The 24,292-nt window shown below is 40.2% G+C and overlaps 2 protein-coding genes across 3 annotated transcripts in view; one reads left to right on the top strand and one right to left on the bottom strand.

Annotated features, from left to right (window-relative positions):
- hsbp1b (heat shock factor binding protein 1b) lies at window positions 1–2,723 on the top strand. The gene is made up of 4 exons (XM_019894117.1): window positions 1–164; window positions 677–743; window positions 965–1,091; window positions 1,599–2,723. Exons 1-3 carry the CDS (start codon window positions 120–122, stop codon window positions 1,087–1,089), a joined length of 237 nt encoding a protein of 78 aa, XP_019749676.1. The 5' UTR covers window positions 1–119; the 3' UTR covers window positions 1,090–1,091; window positions 1,599–2,723.
- Window positions 2,479–24,292, bottom strand: part of LOC109530417 (DNA topoisomerase I, mitochondrial) — a 27,040-nt gene continuing 5,226 nt past the window's right edge. For both annotated transcript variants that reach the window (XM_019894108.1, XM_019894107.1), the window contains exons 5-21: window positions 22,798–22,896; window positions 22,194–22,214; window positions 22,033–22,120; window positions 21,800–21,927; window positions 21,550–21,665; window positions 19,039–19,160; window positions 14,966–15,088; window positions 12,125–12,312; window positions 11,612–11,756; window positions 11,335–11,478; window positions 10,328–10,513; window positions 9,290–9,358; window positions 6,778–6,892; window positions 5,542–5,672; window positions 5,061–5,161; window positions 3,114–3,263; window positions 2,479–2,589 (exon numbers count right to left, since the gene is read on the bottom strand). In XM_019894108.1, the coding sequence (XP_019749667.1) occupies window positions 2,487–2,589; window positions 3,114–3,263; window positions 5,061–5,161; window positions 5,542–5,672; window positions 6,778–6,892; window positions 9,290–9,358; window positions 10,328–10,513; window positions 11,335–11,478; window positions 11,612–11,756; window positions 12,125–12,312; window positions 14,966–15,088; window positions 19,039–19,160; window positions 21,550–21,665; window positions 21,800–21,927; window positions 22,033–22,120; window positions 22,194–22,214; window positions 22,798–22,896 (2,029 nt within the window). In that variant the 3' untranslated portion in view covers window positions 2,479–2,486. The remainder of the gene's footprint in view (window positions 2,590–3,113; window positions 3,264–5,060; window positions 5,162–5,541; window positions 5,673–6,777; window positions 6,893–9,289; window positions 9,359–10,327; window positions 10,514–11,334; window positions 11,479–11,611; window positions 11,757–12,124; window positions 12,313–14,965; window positions 15,089–19,038; window positions 19,161–21,549; window positions 21,666–21,799; window positions 21,928–22,032; window positions 22,121–22,193; window positions 22,215–22,797; window positions 22,897–24,292) is intronic.

Here is a 24,292-nt window from a genome sequence, read left to right on the forward strand (position 1 = left end):
AACAGCTGACTGAGCAGTGGGTTGTGCGTATTGCTAGCAATTCCCAAAAGGGCATCCTCATTTTGTGTAAATATAAAGGGACCTTTAGGGTTTTTTTTTTAATTTATTCACAGCAGATAATGGCTGAGACAGATCCCAAAACCGTGCAGGACTTTACAAATGTGGTGAGTCGTAAGCCTTCAGAGCAATCTCACGTTCCCTACAGCAGTTTAGCTCGACGTGGCTAACGAAGCTAACTGAATTGGAGAGAAACAGCTGGTTTGCGAGGGTTTTACGTTCAACGTTAAATTGTCACGCTAGTTGTATACAAATGTTTGACGTGCGTACGAATTCATTACGTTACGTTAAGGCCACCGGGTGCTATAAATTTGTGATTGGTCTCCGAAGTAAAAAATTCAGTAAACCTCGTACAGTAAACCTTCGTTTATTTTGTCTTAATTCTGAACCTTTGAAAAAGTGTCTGTTGATCGTGGATGGCATAATTCGGGTTTGTCGGACGATTGCCATGGAAACGATTCAGAGGCGAAAAGCGCATCCTCACAAAACATTCACGTTGTTCCGCGCTTTTTTTCACTATCACTATGAGTAGGAACTGGCAGCAGACCCGCAGCATGGCCATTTTGGTGCGGGACCTGTACATTGGAAACCACATTTCAAATGATTGATTGTTTTCCAGGTGCAAACCTTGCTGCAACAGATGCAAGACAAGTTCCAGACCATGTCGGACCAGATCATTGGAAGGAATATCCAGCCATTTCAAATTTTCATTGACTAATGTGCTTAATGGTTTGAATGTGAAGCTACTGTCTATTTTACGCAACATAATTAATTATGCAAGTGATCATATTGATTGTTTGCAGCCACACATTTTCATCTAATTTGGAGACGAATGCAGTTTGATGAAGCCGGTAATTTACCCACTCTGAAGAGCTAGTGATGCAGTCTACCTTAACTGCTTCTTTACTTGATGAAATGAGCACACGGATTGATGACCTGGAGAAGAACATTGCTGACCTAATGACCCAGGCCGGCGTAGAAGAAAACGGGGCAATGCCTGAAAAGCCGAAAGAAAGTCAAGGCTCATCATGAAGGTAAGAGATTTCATCCATTCTGCTCAGCTGGCATCTGATTCTTCCCAAATGTTGAAAATATAAAAATAATCCAAGGGGAAGACTGATTTGCAAAAATCAATATAAAATAATCTGTTTTGCGAGCTAGCAATGCACTTTGGCTGGCCCATAAGTGCGGCCAAACCAATTCTGACCCACTATTAAATCAGACTGACAAGTACTGTTGCTGCCATGGGATTATGAGGCAAGATGGAGAAGTAATGCTAATTGCTAAGATAATTTAAGATTGACACACCATTTTAACACCCGAATGAGGTGCTTGGAACTACATTAAAGCAGAGAACTGTAAAATATAACAAAGCAGTGTCTGGGAACTCAAGAAAGCTGGCATTTGTCTGAATTCCTGAAAGGTTGTGATACTACTGAGCACTCCCCCAGACAGTGATATTTGCATAAAAATCGAATGACCAATTCTGTAATGTCATGTTTATGTTTTCCGAGAAGTAAACACTTCCGTGTTCTCTACAGGTCCAGAGAGAGACAGCCTGATCCTATGTACTGGAGCTGCGGAATTCCAATCCTGAAAATGACATTGACTTGTGTGATATATATTTTTTATATATATATTGACTGTGGTGACAAATGGTTATGTATTGATTTAAAGACAAATGGAACGTTATTTGTGAGATAGAATAGTGTGTTTTGCCCGTTAGAACTTTAGCTGTGCAAAAAATACAAATGAATGCAGTTTGTGCACTGGCAGGGGTGTTGTCCTATATTGTAATTGATTCTTGTAACATGAGGTGCTGGCTGATGGAGACACTGTTGCCCGGCCTGTCATGGTGTCACTCTGCAAGCTAATAGGTTGAAAGAAATACCTTTCAAAGACAGGAACTTAACATCTGACGCCTGCATAATTTGACAGGCACTGTCCATTAGCCGTGAGATGCATTCCCTCTTAACAGATTTTCTTCTATGAAATACATTTAATAAAATGCTGTTGAGTTACATAGTATGTATTTGGTGCCAGGTGCTCTTCAATATAATCAAGAGGTGCTTTTTGTAAACAAACCATTTTACTAAGCAAATTGCATGATACCTGTTTACTCTGTACAGTAGAGTTAATCCAAATAAATGGTGTTTAACTGAAAGACACTTGGCACTTCAATGCACAGCACTAACTTTTATTCAAAATAATGCAAACAAAACTGTACAACCAAAATGCAACAGTAATCTACGAAAGTAAAGGGCCAAACAAAGCAAACCTGTCGAGAGTTGGAAAAAAAACAGTCATTGATCCTGTTACAAAGCTGCATCAAAAAACAACACTAGCATGAGAACATGTTATCAAAGCAACATTAAGTCTACTGAACAGAATGACAGAGGTCACTTAATTGCAATTGTCCAAGTGAAGACTTAGAATTCAAAGTCAATATCTGTCATGTCAATAGCCCAGGCAAACTTGTCCCTTTGGGTCTTATTATAGATTTTTTCAATAGGTACCCCCATTCTTTTGCACCTGAAACAAGTACAAAAAAGAAAGTATCAGATTATACTCTTTTCAAATATTCCAACAACACAAAGCCTTTTTGTATTGGGTTTAAGGCGCAACATGCCTATGCCCCAAAAGTCTTGTCAAGATGAAAAGCATTCGAGAACTACCTCCTTCAAAACTCATTTCACAGAAGCAAATTGGAACTCCATTACATGCTATTAGGTGAGCCAGTTAGCATGGTGAATCATAAACTAACGCCAATACAATTTATCGAGGTTATTTACGGCTAGTGTTTGAACACAAACCTGTGTTCTGCTTCATTAACAAATGCTATCAACTACAGAAGTTAGACTGGATTCATCAACTAGAACCGTTGTCGGTATATGGGTTAATAATGAACAAGAACAACAATACAAAGCCTCACATAAAAACAATTTGTGGTCTTGCAGGCACTGTATGTGAATTGTAAGGTATAAAAAATATACATAGAAAGAAATTGTCCAATATTAATTTTGTCATCAAGATGAGTGGTTGCCTCATGCACTCACCAAGCCACACTGATACGTGGATCCAAATAGTTAAGCTTGGAGGTACCCAGTGCAATCTGCTTGTTTTCCTCTCGATCCGTAGCCTGGACTTCCAGCTTCAGAATCCTCTCTTTACAGCGCTTCACAGCTGCTTCCTTCTTCTCCACCACTCTTGAGTATCACATCAGAGACAACTCACAAAAAGACTTCATTTTCAGGACCTCAATGAATTTCCCTGCTCTAAGGGATCAATAAAGTATTCTTAAAATACCGTATTTTCCGGAGTATAAGTCGCATTTTTTTTTCATAGTTTGGCAGGGGGTGCGACTTATACTCTGGAGCGACTTATGTGTGAAATGGTTAACACATTGTACACATCACATGTTATTTCACATTAAACTGCAAGAGGGTGCTCTCGGCCTGTGTTGATACTTTCCACGTTGGCGGTAACTGAGAAAAACAACTGACGATGACTCTGACGTAAGCGACGTAGAAGAGGAAGCAGTGCATCTTCTACCTCCGGAGTTAGCGGAATTGTTTAAAAGTGACACCGAGCATGAAGATTTCATTGGATTTCGTGATTTGAAGTGACGCTGATGGGTTGGTAAATTTGTTAGCATGTTCTTTGTGCTATAGTTGTCGAAATAACTCAATATGTTACGTGAATATACCAGGCACATTCACAATTCGTTGTTTAAGCGTCATGTAACGTTAGCATATCATACACTTATTCAGCCTGTTGTTATCTAGTTTTATTTTTATTTTAAATTGCCTCTCAAGATGACATGTATGTTTTTGGTGTTGGATTTTATCAAATAAATTTCCCCCAAAAATGCGACTTATACTCCACTGCGACTTATATGTTTTTTCTTTCTTAATTATGCATTTTATGGCTGGTGCGATTTATAATCCGGAGCGACGTATAATCCGAAAAATACAGTAGTGATCATATTTTTGTGAATGAGCTGTACAACTATGGACTTTCAGGCCAAGTCAGCTGATTATTGCCATACAAATAAAAAACAAGGCTGTGATATATAAAGTACTAAAATAAACCTGTCGCACCCTGTACACGCATATATTTGATCACTTATTTTTTGACATTTTAGGGGAAGCTGAGCTTCCCTTGCAGTTTTAGAGCAATCGCCTCTGGTGTGTACACACAATTGTGTGTACAAGTCATTGACTAAATATGCGCTACAACGCGCTCAACCTTTGTTCTGAATCAGCTTCGACACGACTCTCTTCTCATTCATTCCCGCAGCTTCCCCGTGCTTTAAACTGTGTGGACACTGAGTGTCTACAGCACGGACGCTGGGCATCTCCAGAGTTCAGAGCCTGTTGTCCCAAGGCATTGAAACGAGATGAGTCATTGGATAAATGCTGGTTTTGTCCCACCCACCGGACGCTCGGCGTCTCTGGGAGTCTATGGACAGTGGGCGTGTATCGGCTGGCCCGGACGCTGAGCTTTACTGCATGATGATTGGATGATCTGTCTGAGGCTGAATCTCTTTTTGATTGACAGCGAAATGAGCCAATCACCGATCTTTTAGTGGAGGCGTCTGTGGGAGCATCTTTCAATTCTCATTCTGTTCTAAATTGAACTGGAGAGTTCTAATCATCTTAGCGACACTCTCTTTGTTGAAAACGACTAGCGACAAATTAATCTTTTATTTCTGGTGGGTTTTATTGTAGTTGTAGGACACTAGTTAAGTCACTGGAAAAGACGCCTTGTTGGTATGACAGGGTCACAGATAATTTTCTTGAAAAGGAACGGAGAGTAGAATTCACGTATAAATGAACGGACACATTTTATGATGTCGGCCAAAATTGAGCTTCCCCTCCTTGACAGACCAGCATCCACCACTGGTTTTAAGTCATCTTGATGCAGTTTATCATAAGTAATTAAGCAGTCACATAAATTATGTAAGAATATGTGAGCTACTTTCAGATGTTTTAAATACTTACATCTGCAGCTTGGGGTCTGAGTTGTCTTTTTCCTTTGCATCCTTTTTAGCTTGCTTCAGCTCCACCTTGGCAAGCGCCAGCTGCTCCTTTCCTGTATCAATCTGATTAAACGAGATAAAGACAATTGCGATGTATAAGGGTCAGCAACGTTCCAGGACCGGTGTAACAGAAAAGACACATTTCAAATCCAAACTGCAATTGTTCCCCTTGAGGTAATCGTGAACAATTTCCCAGCCTTCTCTGTCACGCCTTCATGCACTCCTGGAAGGATTCTTCCGAGATGCCTTGGAGGTCCGTCATTACAGCCATCTTGATGTCGTCTATGTCTTCAAAATGGGTCCCCAGAGTGACTCTCTTGAAAAGGTGGTGGTGGTGTGTGTATATGTGTGTGTGTGTGTGTGTGTGTGTGTGTGTGTGTGTGTGTGTGTGTGTGTGTGTGTGTCACACAATATGCCTTTTGCATGTCCACCGCATAACATACCTTAGCCTGAAGATTCGCCATAGACTGCTCAAAAGTCTTTGGCGGTGCCCGCTGATGGTTACAGAGAATTGCAACCGCTCTGTTGGCTCGATTGTAGCACAGCAATTTCTCCGCGTCACTGTCCATGGACTCTTTGGAGGGCAACAAAACAAAAGCTTGCATTGAGACAGTTCTGATGGGGAACACTGACTGTCAATAAATGCACTGTGATTGGGGGGGACTGCTGGTTTAATGACTCTGCTCACAACTATCAGACAAGCATTCACAAGTTCACAGCACTACACTCAAAGTCTACTAGGTCCCTTCTATCTTGGGAAGCGGTGGGTAGAGAAGATAAAACCATAAGCAAGTGTTGATATTTGAATTTAATTGCACTTGGAAAAACAAAGCAAAAACCGGACATGTGTTTGATATAAATAATTGAGACACGAAAGACGACTGATTTGGGACATACACCTATAACGTGACGTCATCTTTAATTGCCGCCGCAATGAGATACAACATAGGGGAGTGAACGTCTAATTTTTCCAAATGTTTCTTTTTCTCAGTGTTCTTGTGTGAGGCGGTAAAATGTTTACAGAGGTTGCAAATAAAGAAATGACATTTGGCCATTGACGCTCACTTCCCACCAGGCCGAGCACCGGTTGTAAATAGTCTTAGCTAATTACCTGCTTTATCGTTCATGTTAGTTGAGTTTCCCCATTTGAGTTTTCTAATAAAAATACTTGAGTATGAGTAGAAAAAAATGTTGCATTGGCACTACTCTGATAAGTACAATATTTCCAAAAAGTAACTCACGTAAATGCAACAGAGTACATCTGACATGTTACGGACCATCTCTGATCTAGGGTATATATCACACACAGGTTCAAGCCACTATGAAGTATCTCGGGTAAACTGTGAAGCTCAAGCCTCATCGGATGAAAGCCTGTCAAAAATGGAAAGGCTGAGTGCCATCAGCATTCTTTTGAGCACAGGGATTGAAAGTGCCACGTAAACTTAGGGAAATGCGTGCCCCCAATCACATTTGAACTTCTAATTCATACCGCTGCATGTATAAAATGTTAATTTGCATGTATCCAAGATGGAACACATCTTCAGAGCAGTTGTGCCACTTGTGACCAATTCTTGACACAAAATGTGACATTACCAGGCTGCTAGTACCCGTTCAGTGAGAAAAAACAACGGATACAAGGTTAAGCTTCTACATAGTGTGGTTAGAACACCTTGAATTACCATTTGTGAGTTCTTGGAGTTGCTGCTGCAGAGTGATGGAGGCATTGTATGTCCTGAAAACCTTTGCTGTCAGACCTGGCATGAGGGAACTCAGATGCTTATTCAGCATGGCGGTCTGTCATGGGAACAAATAGAAAAGGACAAAGAGAGGAAGAACAAGGTGCACAGTCATTATATGAAGAGATGGAATTCCATTTTACTACCACTAGATGGCACTGTGGTATACAGATGCCACGTCTAGGCTGTTGTCATCATTTCTTATTTCAGAAAGTTCACAACACCTTCTACCCTCTGGCACTGTAGGTATCATAACAAGTTTGACATGTCATAGGCAGCAGCCGACCATTGGTGGCAGCAGGGATGAAAGGCGGCATTGCCACTGTGCTAACATTCACTTGCGGGTCATTTATAGGTTTGGCAAAAAGAATAAATTATTCAGATTAAAATTGCAAGAATGATGACGCTTGGTTTAATCAAATCGGGGCCAGGACCCCGGGCATATTTTTGCATGAAGGTGAGCCTATTAAATAGAGCAAGCATGTCAATGGACATGTAAGCATCCATGTGCATTCGCATGTTGAAGAACATGGTGCACGCAGCTACGGCAGCCTTTACCTGGCTAATGAGGGACCTACTCTGCACTGGCCATGCTAATGAAGGCGTAGGAGAGTCTGAGGGGTGAGTATAATTCCCCTTAGAATTTCTTGCATGTACAAATGTGTGTTTGTCCATGTCGTTTTCTGAGTACTTATTGTAAAAAAATAGCTGCAGAATGTTTTAAAGATGGGCAAGCTATATTGTAGATCTAAGTAAACATCCGTATTTAAGTGCCGGTAGTGTGAGTTGTGTGTGGTGTGTTGTTGCTCTACAAGGGAGGCTAAGAGATGTGCATCATTTTGAGCTCAAAGTACATTCTCGGGCTGGTACGGAAAGTCAAAGGCTGCATAAATTCAGTTAGAAGCACACATTTTGAGGTATGTGCACTCACATTCCCCGCAATGCTATTTATCATTATAAGACGAGAAAACAAGCACAGAAGCCAATGTGCTCTGTCGTTTAATTCCCATTACTGTTCAAAATCCAGAGCTGCCTTTTAATAATGTTATATTGAGAATGTGGCCATATATTTGAGAAACTTGAATATCTACTGCCAGAGTTGCATTTTATGCTTGCATGCAGTTGAGAGGAATCTAACTTGATTAACCCCGATCCAGTCGGCGCTACGTCTCAGACTAATAAACGGTCATCAATCAGACTTGCAGCTCCTCTTCACCTTTTGACATTCCCTCTCTCTTTTCTGCTGTAGCCCTGCCATCATATACCATTTGTTATTCCTGCACTCCCCTCACTATCCTTCCCCCGCTCTTTGCGTGGCCTGGCCTTTCTGCGTGTCAATCAGATCTGCCCAAAGCAGCCATTACCATGCCACCTCCAACACAACCTGACATTTTCTAACATGCCGAAGGCTACGCAGGAGAAGCAGCGTAACTTTGGCGCCAATTGCCCCCCCCCCCTCCCCCCCCATTTAATCCTGTTTCAAGTCTTTTTCCTTTTCCACAAGCTGGAGGTGGCGGACCGGCAGACCCTCTCATGCTTTATCGAAATGATTTTCTTTCAGCTTCCTGCAACTCTTGCTACAAAATGTCAATTCAACGGTTGTATCTGCTCTCACCTCCAGCCCTGTTGCGCGACAGAAAAATGCCCCTCAACAATCAAAGCACTTAACACAGGGTCACCTGTCTGTGGGCTGACAGCATTACTGCACCCCAAGTAGCGATCTCTAACGGGAGATCCCAGTGAGGACAATCTATTAGCCTGGGTTGTGTTTTCACATGACAAATAATGACTCTGACAAGCTCTGTGTCCGAGCGGAGGAGAAACTGTTGCAATCCATTGCCTACAGCTAGTTGCCGAAGACGGAAAATACATTTTTCTCAGTAGAAATTCATCGACCTGCCATGTTCACTTCGTGGAGGGTTTCATTTTGCTTCAAACCACCCTCAGTGTTTATGATCTCCTTTTCCACCCCTAGCCTGAAACAAATTCGTCTCTTCTGCTCATCAAAAACTTTAACAGCAACAAACCCACTTTACATCCAATTATGCAACTTACACCTCACACTTCTGCCGGAGCATACATCTCAGTACTGTTGTTTTATTTTTAGTAATAACCTTCACAATACCACACTGCTAGGGGGCAGTGCTGCCTCAGCGATGGGGAATGAGAGCACGGGGTTGGGGGGAGAGTTTAGTTGTTGTTCTGTTGGTCAAGGTGAGCGGTGGCGAAATAAAGAGTTCTTCAATCATCATACAAGTGGAGTTATTATTCAAGTTAACAAGTATATACAGTATTGCTTTCCAATTCAACGGATTCTTGAGTTGGTTAAACACCCCCTCTTATAAACCCACCAACGAGCAGAGTAATTAAGTTACTCTGTGGATAACAAATGAGCAAAAATACTTTAAAATATTGACAGAAACAGGGGGAGATAGGAGGCTATCAAGACACTCACGGTGAGGCGGTCAAAGAGATCATCTCCAGGGTCCTTATTTTCCATGAAAAGCTTAAGATTCTTAAAGACCTGTTGAAAGAAAAACAATGTTGACAAATTTTGTTGTCGGAACTGCATATAATGAATGAAAATATCCTCAAATTTCTAGCTTGTGTGTCAAGACAACCTCCCGAATTTAAAAAAAGGTCATCTGAGCTCCCAGCTCACACTGCATTACATTATCCTTCAATCCTGAGTGCAACGATAAGGCAAAACAGACGTATACCAACCATCCTGCGCATTTCACAAATGGAAATGTTTAAAATTCAGAGTGACATTTAGTAATCTCACACATTTCATGGGAATTAGTTTTGCTATCAGGCAGGGGACCAATTAATTCTGTCAAGTACACTGCTTTTGCATACACTCATTTAATCGCGCATGCGTGCATTCACACACACAGCACACGCACATGCACGCGCACACACACACACGCACACACACACACACACACACACACACACACACACACAAGAAGAAGGGCAGACACTATGAAACAGATATCAGATTGCCAAGACTGCCAAGATATTTGATTGGCCATCCTGATTAATACATGTAACTTTCACCAAGCCATTTATAAATAACCTTGACTTTCTGATTAAAGGCAAAATGTATTTATGAAACCCACATTCCATGCCAGGGAGCAAACATTCCTCAATACAGATACCAAATCTGCAATAGCACGTTTACTTTTTTTTCAGGAGAATCTAACAAACACCATCTGGTGTAGAAACATTACCGAATTGCCTATTGAGCTGGTTATGATGCTGAGCTGTAATGAAAAATCTGTAGGGCGTCAAAAATAATAAAACTTTACCTCAATGAACATAAGAACCGCAAGAGTGAGGGACTCAGCAAAGTCTTCAGTAGGCATATAACCCCAAAACATGGATGCACGATGTATTTCTTTTAATCAGAAAATTTGCAGATGCATGTCTGTGGGTGTGCATGTGCTGAAAGAGAGAGAAGCTGTGGATGAGCTGACTTTTGTTCTTTTACCTTACTGATGACTGGAACCTTGTTGTAGTAGCGAATGGAATCTTTGCCCAGGAAATCAAATTCCACTACACAATCTTTGCCATCCAGCTGCTTGTGGAGTGTGATGTGCTCAACACGTAGCGAACAGCAGCCCACTGTGTCGGCCGTCTCTCCCTCCTCCTTTTCATTACCAGCTCTCAGCGCCAGCTTTTTTGGGTCAAAAGATGCAGAGATCATTATGAAATCTACACCAAGCATTCTTTCATCTTCATTACACAAATTCAGAACAAGCGTTTGCCAGTAAAACAACAACAACACACAGCTTATCACATTTACAAGACTAACACCCAATGCAAGATTTACTCCACCCCTGGCCAAAATGTGGAAGTAGCATTTGGAGATCTCAAACTATTGTGTTCATGTTTTGGCAATGATAAATACACATATAGTTGGCTACTGCCTTTTGTGCGGACGGCACAAGTTTATTTCCTAGCTAGTTCCCCAATACTTCGTGACCCCAAAACGCCGCAAGCCTCGAGAAAATGGATGGGTTGAAATAGTATTTGGCAGAGTCAAGAGTAATCAAAGGATCACGATTATTGTACTCAACTCACCTTAGGGCACGCGCATCAAGTCAAGTCTATCTACAGTATATATCACAAGAGTCTTAAAGGGACTCACATGGCCACAGTTAACAAGACTCCCTTGGCCTAAAACCCACCCCCGCGTGGGCAAGGAAAAGCTTCCTAAAAGGCCATTAAGGAAAGAGAAGGAACCTTAAGAAGGGAACACAGGAGGAAGAAGTAAAGGTTACGTCTAATCAAGTCTACTCCTTGCAAAAGGTATTTCATCTTATGAGGCAGGAAAGGTTATCAAGACTATCAAGTATTGATTTTCCATATGCTCACATGTCTTCAATTTAGACTGGACGTGAAGACCAGTGTGACCGGTTCATCTCAATGGTGTGTAGTAATGGAGAACTTGGTATGCGTATTACTCGATTCATATATTGAATCAACAAATCAGACCTTGTCTATGAAGTAGAGGGCCACAGCTCTTTGTCGAATGCGCATCTCTCTGGACTTCATATCCTCAAGGTACTGCTTCCGAATGCCATCCACATGCGTCTTAAGCTTGCGAGCAACCTCAAATTTCTCCCAGTCTTTTTCACCCTGATATTTAAAAATATATATATACATTAAGATGGAATGTCGTAGTTTAAAAAAAAACAAAAACTATGTAACAATCCTGTATCTAACTAATGCAAACGGTTCACTTGTGCAGACGTCACAAAAATTTGCTGACTTTGAGTTTGGAGTTGGCATTAAGCATGACATATTTAATGGCCCCCTGGATATTTTCTGTCCAACTGGCCAGCCATGTCACAGAGTTGTCGTGTCGAACTTCCTTCCAGTGATGACCGGCAGGAGGCACAGGAATGGAGGATTCTCTGTGGCACACAGAGCACGAAAGAATCACCAAGTACCCTAAGTGCATTTTACTGCAAGTAAGCACAAATGTACCTTAACTGTATGGTGCATCTTTTCAAATTTGACAGAAATGATAACACTTGACATCGGACCTCCATCATGGGTTTGCTTTGTTCGAAGGTCTACACAATAACTTGATTTCCAGAGGGGAAGAGAACAGCATTGGCTACCGCTAAATCTGATCAAGCCTGATCGATGCTTGACAGTCAGATTTAAAATTTTGAATCGTGGCTGACAAAACGATCACTAAGCTTTGTGTCAAGTCAGGCTTCACATTTGCATCACTTCAATGTCACGCATCTGTGGATAAACGTTGTTTCTCACTCACTTGCTGCAGTTGATTATGACATCTTCGGGCTGGATCCTTTTCTTCAGCATGCCTTGTTTGGGATGCTCGCCTCGACCCCTGAACAGCCCCGGAGGCTCAATCTTGAAGTTGCCAATACGTTCTCTGTGGTGGTCTAGTAGACAGTAGCCAAACTCCTCCACTATCATCTGACTGGCCTCTTTCAAAACCTGCAACGGATTAAACACGGACCCAAAGACCAAATGAAAGAAACTGAAATGAGTAACAACAGAAACAATGCAGCAAAGTAGGAAAACGGCCGCATACACATCATCTACTCGGCCAGTGGTTCACAACTGTTGTTACCCCAGGAACTGCATTTCCCTTTTGGTGCAAAGTCAAGACTTACTTTTATAGACGTTAATACAGAAAATATAGTGTTCAAAAATAGAGTATTATATTTTTTAACTATACTACACTGTGCTGCACTTAACTAAGGATGAACATGATCACTGTTTTCTTCTGTTTTAAATAGTGCTGTCAAGAGATTTAAAAAATGGGGAGATTAATTAATTATGATCTAATTAATTGATCTAATTCATCTATATTTTAATCTCATGTAAAAATTGCTGAGAAAACCCCTATTTTTGGTTTAAATTCATTACATTATTGAGCATTGAGGCAGATCAAAAGATTCACATCACAAAAAAGTGGTATAAAAAATGTATTTTATTGTTTTTAAACAGACTTGAACAGATGCAGTCCAAGCCATTTACTTTCTGCTGTACTTGAGACTAATCCCAAATCCTACCTGCAACCTTTAGTTTCAACCACCAGGGGGAATATCACTGTTTTGTTTTGGTAAATCTACAAATAATTACTAAAAATAAACAAGAACACCAGGTCAATAAAAAATGCTTTGGTTAACATATCAAAAACAGTAAGAACACTTTTCTGAGCAAGACAAGTACTGAACACGGAACTTGCTTCAGATAATAAATAAACCAGACCCTTAAAGCAAAGTGCTGTAAGTTAGCACTTCAGAAATAACACTGTTCATCATGAGAAAATAAAGTGCTGAAATAAATATCAACCACTTCTAATATTCTACAGAGGACACATGCTGACTTCATGCCTCACATGTGGGGTGTTCTCTGAGTTTAGTTTGGCGAAGAGCTTTGCTCTGGCTCCCTCTATTGCTAATGCTTTCTGTGTTAACGTTAGCCGTGGCTGCACTTGTGACTGGGTACTTTGCATTGAGGTAGGAGGCTCAACTTGAGCTGCTTCAGTGGTAAGCAAACTCCTTCTTACAAATTAGGCACAACACTCTACCTTTATCAACAGTGCCGTCAGGTAGTTTTTGGAATGTAAATTGTCCATTAATTGTGCCGAGAACTCTCACATGCTCCTCCATTTTCACCTCTCCTCACAGGTGCTTTCTTAGCCCGCCCAACTCCAACGGGAGCCAATCAGTTTATGCTAAACAAGCCCAGACATAATGACAGCCAATCAATGTCCACTTCAGGCTGTGACTGATCGTTGTTTCCCACCCTCAACAACTCGAACACAGGAAACCAACACATAAAAAGGGATATTAGAAAAAGGCAACTCACCTACAGAAACAATAAAGTTAGAGATTAAAATTTAGATTAATGCGATTAAAAAACATAACATGCTAAATAGGACTGTAATTAATTATTCGCAATTAACGCAATAATTTGACACCTCTAGTTTTAAATGTGTTATTGCATTGCCTGTCAAAATGTCTTCTCATGATGAGAACGATCTATGATGCATCTAAAATATTTTACTACACAAAGATTCCTTGGCTTACGACGAACTTCCATTCTTCAGCGGCAACCTAAATCGAATTTGTATGCAAGTCAGAGCGTGCCCTAGACTATCATTTTGTTGTTCTACTTCTTCCTTTCATAACTTTGTAGCTGTGAATTGGGAATTTCTCCATTGTGAGACTAATAAAGGTTTTCTTATCTTATCTTATTAACCGACACTTAAGCAGTAGTAAAGTTATCACAGCAAATAACTACGGTGATCCCTCGCTATTTCGCGGTTCGTTTATCACGGCTTCAGTGCATCGCGGATTTTTTTCAAACATATTCATAAAAAAAAGTAGTAGTACAGTACTGTATATGTTGCTCTATGTGACTCGCTGTTTTGCTGACTTTCGCAGCTTCTCGCGGACCGTTTGAGGACTTAAAAAAAAAAAAAAATCCATATACATGGAGTACAGTACTGTATATGTTGCTCTATGTGACTCGCTGTTTTGCTGACTTTTGCAGCTTCTCGCGGACCATTTGTGGACTTAAAAAAAATAATAATTATGTTAATTGGTCGCTACTGCGCGGATTTTCGTTTCTCGTGGGTGGTTTTGGTCCCCATTAACCGCGATAAACGAGGGATTACTGTATATGGAAAACACTTCCAGGCCATGAACAATCAAATGTAAAACAGCAAGTACAGCGCTAACTGTGTATCCCTTGCTGATCCGCTGTGCAAATGTCTTCACTGCGCCTTATATTGTTGGATGCGGGGACTATCGTAAATTGAGGCTCGCCTGTACAAACAAGCTGTGATTCTTTTGGGTCCCAACCCACAGGTGAAAATCCCTGCACTCAGCTAGAACATATCCACGGTTGCTAATGGATGAGTGACACGGGAGTTTTCCGTGCAGGTTGAACCGCGATGACAATATCTGCCATAATTTTACTTCAGAGATGTAATTGACAAATATATTGATGAAAGCATTGTGCCATTTTTCAAAACTTATGCTGGTCGCTGAGCAGCGCTTTACAGCCAGTAAATACTGTACACAGTCTATTAATAAAGTCCCCGATGCCAACACATATTACACTGCAATCTTACCAGTTTCTCCTCCTTGCTCATGTTTCTCTTTTCCTCTACCTTGGCTTTATGCATTGCATGAATCTCTCCAAAATCACATTTGTCAAGATCTTGAATCAACAACCTCTCCTCTTGCGTCATCACCTAGAACAAGTGAAAGGTTAGTTACATTTTGCTCCCAAGTGCAAGGAGGGAAAAATAGCACGACGAGTTGAAAAATGTTTGACACGATACTCTTGTCACATGGCCTCACTCAAATTTACAGATTTGTGGTTATCGTTGTCATCATTTCAATGCAAACGCCATTGGATTGAAACGGGCTGTGTTTGGATCCCTCTTTGACACTTCCCTTATAATTTATGGCATTTGTGACACTGTAATGTGACAGCGACTTTAGAAAAGGCAGTCTTCAAGTTATTGCTCAAAAGGTTTATCTCTTCAAAGAAACTGCTAAAAAGGAATCAATAAATGGTTGCTCCGAGTGGACACTTGGTGGAATATTTCAGAAGTTAGGGTTGGGGAAAAAATGTCATGGCAACATATGGGACTATTTATATTCCTCAAGCTGTCAAACCAATGAAAAAAATGTCTGAAATTCTGGACTCTGTCCATATAACATTTTCAAGAACGTTTCATCCAATTAAATACTTTTTTTAAATCGTGACAAGGCTGTTCCTGTTACTGCCCCCAAAACACATGATGTGCAAACAAAGCAAGGATAGTCACACACACACACGAGTTGGGCCGACACAAACAATCATTCTGCGAGTTGACTCAAAACATCTTTCACCAGCACAGCCGAAGAAGATGACAGTGCAATGCAACCAAAACAAACGAAGTTAGATTTTTCGATGCACACCTTTTGTCTCCGACTAAGCTTTTCAAACTGGCCACAATGTATGCGGTGGAGAACATGCTGCCGTTCACCACAGGTGAGTCAGGCTCCTTCAAAGCAACAAAGTGGTTAAAGTATTTCGCAGATGTCAAATGACTTCTCCAAAATTGATGACAATCAACACGGAACAGGATTTTAATGAGTTTAATCTCTTAGTCAACAACTACTGCCACTGCACCCTGTCGGAGGTCAAATGAGTTTGAAAATGCAAAACTTGACCCATAGAGAAACACTCTCTCACCAGTGTTGACTTGCACAAACACCGTGGATGTCTGGACATCCAGTCAGTATAAGCGTATCGAAGCATGTCTGATAAACGACAGGAGGTGGGCACTGAGGGCAGTGGAGCGAGAAGAGTTTTTTCCGCCTCTAATATAACAGCTTAATTGGATTTGTTCAGATGCAGAGAAGCTACTTGTATGGATTAGCATATCAATGCATTCATACAAATTATATTTTCAAGTGCATTGAACACTAAGCAGTGCAAAATTAATTCTGCATGATATGCCCACAGGCTTCTTGCATCATTTTCCCTGCACAAGACACCCTGACTGACACCAGTCAATGATGGTAGTTTTACTTGCACATTATTTAAATATTTATTGAAACATACATTGTACACAAACCTGGAAAACAAGCAGGCAAAAAGCAAAATTTTTTTTCTAGTCTAAGAAAATATGTTGTGTACCTTAAAGGAATTCCGTGCGCTTTACTTTTTCTATATTTTATGTTACAGCCCTCATCTAAAATCAAATAAATGCATTTTCCCCATCACAATTCTAAACACCAACATGAAGTGTTCTTTTTTGTTTTTTTAATTAAGAATACTAAAAAAAAAGATACTACTGTTTCTATTCATATTCCTTGAGCTGTTTCTATAGGAGTTCATCATGTGTCCATAGAAGTTCTTCCAAGAGCTGGTTGCGTCTCTAAACTGAGCAATGAGGGAATACGGTCTTTAGCCATAGTTAATTGATTAATATAACCATTATTTTTCATGTACACTTAATAACTTTAAAAACTATTTTCAAAAGAATACATCTGGCAGCCATGTTCATTGGCCACATCACTAGATAAACACAATGATACACACACACATACGGCTAATGAAATCTATCTCGGGTTCACCCCGAAAGGATGAAACCATATAATTTCCAGCTAATACTATGAAGTACCTCCACAGAGTGAGATTCCACTTTTGATGTGAAAGGCGCAGCATCGGATGGTCTTTTAATAACACAGAATACACATTGAGTGTATCAAGAGATGCATGGTGTTCCATTGAAAGCTACACACGCATGGGTAATCCTGGAACCATGTCCTATCTTGCCCGCATGCTCAAAAAGTGCTGATTTGGTCCAGTGTCTCGGTGGCTTAATTTATGAGCACGAACTCCGCTTGCATTTTGTATTCCCCCACAAGCGCTACAGATGGTGAAGGTTTGAGAGGAAGCACAGATCCTCCCTCGGGCAGTTGAGCTCAGCCATAACCTCTGGGTTGTTAAAAATACTCAGCACGGCATTGGTTTTTAATGTCACGTGCATGGTGTGTCCCATCTCAAACTGTAAATTACTCCTCGTCCATGTAAGGTTCAGAGTACACACGCGCACATCTGCTTGTCCTTATGCACACTGGGAGCCTGACAAAATTTGTACACAATTGGTAAAAAAAAAAACAAATGAAAAAAACAAACAAACTGTGAAATAACATGCCAGTGTGTATCCTGTTTGCTGTTTCTAGTCTACCACTTGCAAAGATTTGCAATGCATTATGGCATTGTTTTTCTCTGCGTCCTCCTCATTGTCAAATGTTTGTCTGTTGTCCAGCAGTGATATGCACAAATGACATCTTTTTGGACCAGACGTGCACGTACCGAATGTTCAAAATGTTGCCATAAAAGTAAAATACAGTATATTAATACAGAGGTATATTTTTCAGCGCTGATGCATTTTTCCAAGGTAAACTTATTACTACCGATCAAGCCACACATGCAAAATTAATGAAGCCTTCCTTTATTCAATTTTCATCTATTTCAAAACAACGTTTTTCATGTTGCGATTATAGAGTGTTGTGCGCAGAATTTAAAAGGTGGAAAAATATTCCCTTTTAGAAAATAAACGCAGTGGATCTCATTTCATATACAATGTCATGCACATTTTTATAATTCAAGTTTTTATAAATCATTAATTTTATTCAGTTAAAAGTATTTGTTTTAAGGGTTTAAGCTTCCGAAAAGGGGGGAAAATACTAGATTAAAGCTCTATTCAAAAGCTGATAAGCTAGTTGGACAAGAATTACAAGAATGCTAAACAGCGGGGATGCCAAAGTTGGGTGCTCGAGACAGACCTAATTCAAATGATCAGGATCATTGACAGGCTTCTCAGAACTTGCCGATATGCTGGTCATTTGAATCAGAGGTATTTGAGGAGGGGGACATCTAAAGCAAGCTGCATAGTAGCTCTTGAGGACCGGACTTTGGTACCCCCTGCTCTATAGTACCGTATTGGCCCGAATATAAGACGGCCCTGATTATAAGACGACCACCTCTTTTTCAAGACTCAAGTTTGAAAAAAAGACTTTGAACACCAAATTAGTTTTTATACAGAAAATAATTACAGAACATCTGAAACAAATGATTATGACAATATACTGTATTTGAGAGAAAAATCATGTTGTTTTGCCTCATTCAAATCTTAATATCTGAACATTTAAATATGTAAACTGAAGTGCAACCACATTCGTAAATGAATGGCTTCTGGTTTTTGAAATGTAAATGACATCATAACTTCTCAGCTGCCGGTTAACCTGGCCGATCTTCGACCCACTTTTCTCCAGATTGTCGCTACGTTTCTCCATTTTCTGTTATCTCTTCTATTATTTTCTTCTCTTTTCTTTCTTACCGTTATTTTTTATTTTTCTTCTTTGTGCTACCGCTGTTTTTATTTTTCTTCTTCGTGACAGGGGTTCGCTTTGGCCTGGGGAGTCAAGTTCAGCATTCGCTTCAATGATATCTGACGCTATCTAGCGTTGTGAATGGGTAGAATGTCTAGACCCCCAATATAAGACGACCCCCACTTTTTCAGTCTTATTTCAATGCAAAAAAAACACCGTCTTATATTCGGGCCAATATGGTATATACCATCAGGGTTGTTCATATAGCATCGTAGCATTTTTCTTTTAATCACCAATTTCTATTTACCTTTCTCCAGTCAGTGAAGAAGTTCTCACGAAAAACTTTCTTCGTAGTGTATTCATGATCTAACATCTGAGCAAAGAACACAGCCACTTCCTCAGCTGCCAGGCTGAGCTTCACTGGCTTACCTGTGCACAAATACAAGCAAAAACAATAATGTGATGATCTTGTTACAATGCAAGATGATTTATTTATATTTAATGGACATAGAAGTAATAAATTCTACATTACCAAGCCCTTGAATTCACTTCGACAAGCACTCCTAATGCAAGTAACGTTAAGAATAACATTTATCATGCAACAAAAGTCCAACAACTCCAGAGTCCTGTCAGACTAATCACTTACAGTAATTTATATACGGGGGCTCTGGGACAAGGACAAAGATCAGCATTCTAAACACAATACAAACAAAAACATGCACCCTAAGCAAATCCAGATTAAACTATCTTCCTACGGTGAAAAGTCACAGGGTGGAGGGGCTCTAACTATGTTTGCCGTGGTCATCCTAATAACTAGCGACAGCCTTGGACTAAGCCAGCCAAAGTGTGTTGATTTGGGGCTCGTGCAATGACGTCGCGAGACAGAGTGGAACTGCAAGCATTCAGTAAAGTACCACACATTGATCATCAACACTTCATATGCAGGTTGCAATAATATCCCTCAATTGTTGATAACAAGTGGTCAGCACGAACACTGGATAACGCTGAGTCACCAAATTACTTTTTTTTTCTCCAAAACATTACAACTATTTTTGTTTGTTTTCAAACTGTTTGAGCAATTTCACCTCTTTTTTTTTGGGGGGGGGGGGGTACATCCTGAGCAATACGTGTTACGGCCGTAATGTAAGTGTTTAACGCACTTGTCACCATGGTATTAAGCCACAGCTTGACAATAGTCATATAGCTATTAGAGGACAAGCACTCCACAGGGGAAATGTTATAATAGTGAGGTACAGTGTCCATTAACATTGATATCACTGTAAAGAATCTGCGTTGGACCTAAGACTAGGTGGGCATCCATGTGACAATGATTACATGACACGGTGCGCATTTCAATTTGAAATGCTCCCACACGTTCACCATTTTCTCTCATTTTTGACACATTCTTCTTTGCGTCTGTCAACCACGTGGCAAATCAACTTTTATAGGGCTCATGTTAAAATGCTAAATTTGTCTTCGATACACTATATACATGTGCTGTGCACCGAGAGTGTGCAATTGCGCACACACCCAGCTAGGAAGGAACACTGATGGATTGTAAATTTGTTGAAAGATTGACGAAATACCTTGGTATCAATCAGACCTATCAACTAACCTTACTCTTTGCTGCCACTTCATGTCAGTTCAATGCAGGACTACCACCATTATTTTCAAGTGCTACGTCACACAGAGACAGTGAACTAGGTGACAGCTACACAGTTATGTTCCGATAAGTGCAATGAGCTCTAGTACAGAGAAAAACAAAATAACTAAGAAAACAATTTAATTCCTAGAAAAAAGATGAGTGGTTATTTGAATTGAGAAATTGGTAGAAATTAAATTTACACTCACTCACTCACACACACACGCACGCACGCACACGCGAGTACAGAAAATTGGTCACGTTGAGTACCGGTATTGAATCCCAAACAGTAGGAATTGGAACTGAACCGGTTCAAAGGTGAAAAGGTACCTAACCCTAATTTCTCCAGTAATGACAATGCAATTCGTATCTCAATACGTGTGGTTTGCTGTATTTTAAAGTAGAATGACTGGTTTTAGTTTGATTCAGTGTAGGGTTGTACTGTTTTTTGACTGATACAATACATATATAAGGCCTCATGATTTGACACAAAGCGATATGTCACATTTTCCAGCGATACAATTCGATATAATAGAGGCAATTTTGATACAAAATTATGAAATTATACAATAGCACAAGTGATCATCGGCCCTGCTCATCATCGGCACCTATTTAAGGACAGCACTCTGAGTCTTGAGAAATTTCCCATTACCCGATGTGATTCAGCAAAAAAAAAATAATAACAATAATGTCATATTTGACACAACACTCTCATTTCAAATGTACTTTAAGAATATTAATATAACTGCGTTTTTTTTTTTAGCTCTGCAATATCGCTAAGATCCGTCCCATTTTATCTGCTAGTAATGCAGACATAATTCATGCGTTTGTTAGGTCTCGCTTTGATTATTGCAACGTACTGCTCTCTGGTCTTCTTGTGTCTAGTATTAAAGGTCTGCAGTTAGTACAAAATGCTGCAGTTAGACTCATAATAAGTATGAGAAAGTTTGATCATACAGTATTATGAGCCAACTTGCATTGGCTCATGGTCCATTTGAAATGTGATTTTAAGATTTTTCTACCTACTTACACAATATTACACAGCTTAGCACATTACTATTTTGTTAATTTCATGGGACCGTATGCTCCATCTCACACACTTTGGTCATAATATGCTGCTCTTAAGAGATTTTCCTTGAGTAAATGTTTGCACATTCTGTTGGGCAGATCTCTTACCTTTGTAGTGGAAGTGAACATTGTCTGGTAGGGGCTGGTAGTTAGGCGGGAAGTAGGGTCCTTTGTGTTCCAGAAACCTCCATTTTACCCCTGCTTCATACTTCTCTTCTTCCCACCTGACAATGTGTGATATAAGGATATACTTGACAGTGGTAATTGCTCAAGTGTGTGTGTGAGTGAGAGACAAAAAGAGAGAGAGATAAAACATGAGGACAGGTTCAATACAAGTTGAGAAACAGCATCTCCAAACCATCGCCAGCGCTTCTGCTCCTCTTCTTCCTTCTGTCTGATCTTCAATTCTCTTGCTTCCTTAATCTCCTCCTTTGTCTTCTTCGGCTTTTTGGAAACTGTTTTTTCTCCTTCCTCTATCTTCACATCCTGTGCAGAGAAATGCACTTAAAATGTGAAGTCAATTATTCCCAGCATTGACAGTTCTTACAACTCATACATTATTGATGGTGAAAGCTGGGGAGACAAATTTACCGTTTCGCTATTTTTCTTAGCGTTCTTTTTCAGAGGTTCGCCATAATTTTCTTCTTCTACTGAATGTTGCTTTTTCTTATTTTTGCTGCTGTATCCAGATAAAGGTCATCTTAAATGGTCTTCCAATGAGGCTAAATAATTCAACAGACATCATGGTATACCTTTTTGTTGAGGAGGAAGTTCTGGAAGAAAAAAAAACAAAATCGACAATGTACTGTATGTACAAAGTAATTTGGCTTGACAACAGTTCTTGCTTTGATGGTCTCATCCTTGTCACCATGATTCCCAAGACTCAACTGATAAACACCGCAAATACATTGCATTACTCCATGGAAGCACAGGGGTTGTACTTTATTTTGAGAAGCCCCATTTACTTTTACCAACAACAGAAAAAACATATTTTTGTAATTGCAATAACATCGCAAAGTTCTGTGATTCCCATTGCGATCACATTAGTTTTTTTTTTTTTTTTAACAGCCATCTTTTTCTACCTGTACCATTCAATTAACATCGTGGCACAAAAGTGATAATTCTCTGTCAATCATTAGCGTGTCAAATTCTACTCAAAGTGTTGTTTGTACTCCAGCAGAAGGGTGCAACATAGTTTCATCATAAAGGTCCTCATCACAACTTTTGAGACACTTAACTACATGTATTATTTAGAGGAAGCGAGTTTTAAAATCTGCGCAAGTTTCTCAGTAGCAAGGTCAGTCATTACTTCCTTTCCAGGACACTCAACACCTTAGAATGCTGACATTGACTTACTTTTGTGTGTCACTGGTGGGAATATCAGCAGGCTCATCTTTGATTCTTTTTCTTTTCACGCCTTTCTTCTTTGTAGTGAAATGACCATCGTCCGACTCGCTATCGCACACAATTAAAAAAAAAAAAAAAACACCATCCATTTAACATTAGGTTAAATGTCAGTCCACCATGTTTCCTTGAGACACAAAAACTTTCATTGTTTGAATCTTTGTCAAACACGGCATCTCAAGATTTGCAGCCAGAATCCATTAAGCAATTAAAGGTTATGGGGAAAGGAAAAAAAAAATAAACACCGACAAAAATCGGGATGACAAGTTACTCTTTTTAATGATGATCAGTGATAGGCCACCCCTATTGTGCACGATTGGTGTGCCCGTATCGTTAAGACATTTTAAAACGAATAAAATAACTTGGGGGGGGGGCAATAGAAAATAACAGAAAAAAAGAAAACATGACACACATGGGAAGCCAATGCAGTGATTTTAAAATTACTGTCATGTGCTACCACCCTCTTGTATTCATCAGGGCACACGCTGCTGAGTTCTGCGGCAATTGTAAGCTTGAAATCCTTTGGGGGTGGGGAAGAGGAGTAAGCAAGGCAATCCAGTAATCATTCGGACAGGTGATTAAAGCATGCTTTAGTATCTGCATGTTGGCCCGAGAGAGAGAAAGGGGTGAGGTGAACTCTAGCATTTTTGTTCAATTTTTGATGTGCGGTACACAAGTGACAGCAGAGTCTAAAACAACATGCAGATTTTTCACTTGTGATAAAAGGATATTGCTTGTACTTTGGTTCAAAGTTTATGGGCCTCAGGACCAATGGCTACAACATCACTTTTGTCCTTGTGAAGCTGAAGATGTTGAACATGAATGGAGGTTGACTGCCGTCAAGGATTTAAGGTCTAAAAGGCAGTTAAAAGTAGCAGCCATTGCCCTTGTGTGATCAGGAGACAGCTGCGTATGATAGCATAACTATGGAAATTCACAATGTGCCTTCTGATGACACTGCCAAGAGGGAGCATATGCTGTATAAATTGAACAAAAAAGGTAATAACCACACGTTACTTCATGCACTTTCAAAGATCCAGGGATCCGTTCACCTTATAGCTTGATGTCATGGCTCACCAGTTTCAGTTAGTCTGTTCAACGTTTACACGTGCACTTTGAACACAGAGAAACGTGGAGTACTTCGGTCATATCAGAGCATGCGTCATTTTGCCATTTTTTTGTTATCAGCTATTCCGTTTTAAGTTTTTGCCATATTATCGATTTAGCATCTATATACGCATTAGCAGCATTAGTACAGCAATTAATCATGTTTTGCCAAGCTGATTTCGCCTTTGAAATGTCACTCTTCAAACAGGGTGAGGCTAAAACCACAGATGGGTTACAAGCCATTAACAATTATACAGAAACACTGTTGTGAGACACATTTGACACAGCAAGACTTTGGCCACCATCTGCCCCCCCCCCCCCCCCCCCCACACCCCCCGCG

Source organism: Hippocampus comes, unplaced genomic scaffold (assembly GCF_001891065.2).
Source record: "Hippocampus comes isolate QL1 unplaced genomic scaffold, H_comes_QL1_v1.1 scaffold104, whole genome shotgun sequence".
Lineage (NCBI taxonomy): Eukaryota > Metazoa > Chordata > Actinopteri > Syngnathiformes > Syngnathidae > Hippocampus > Hippocampus comes.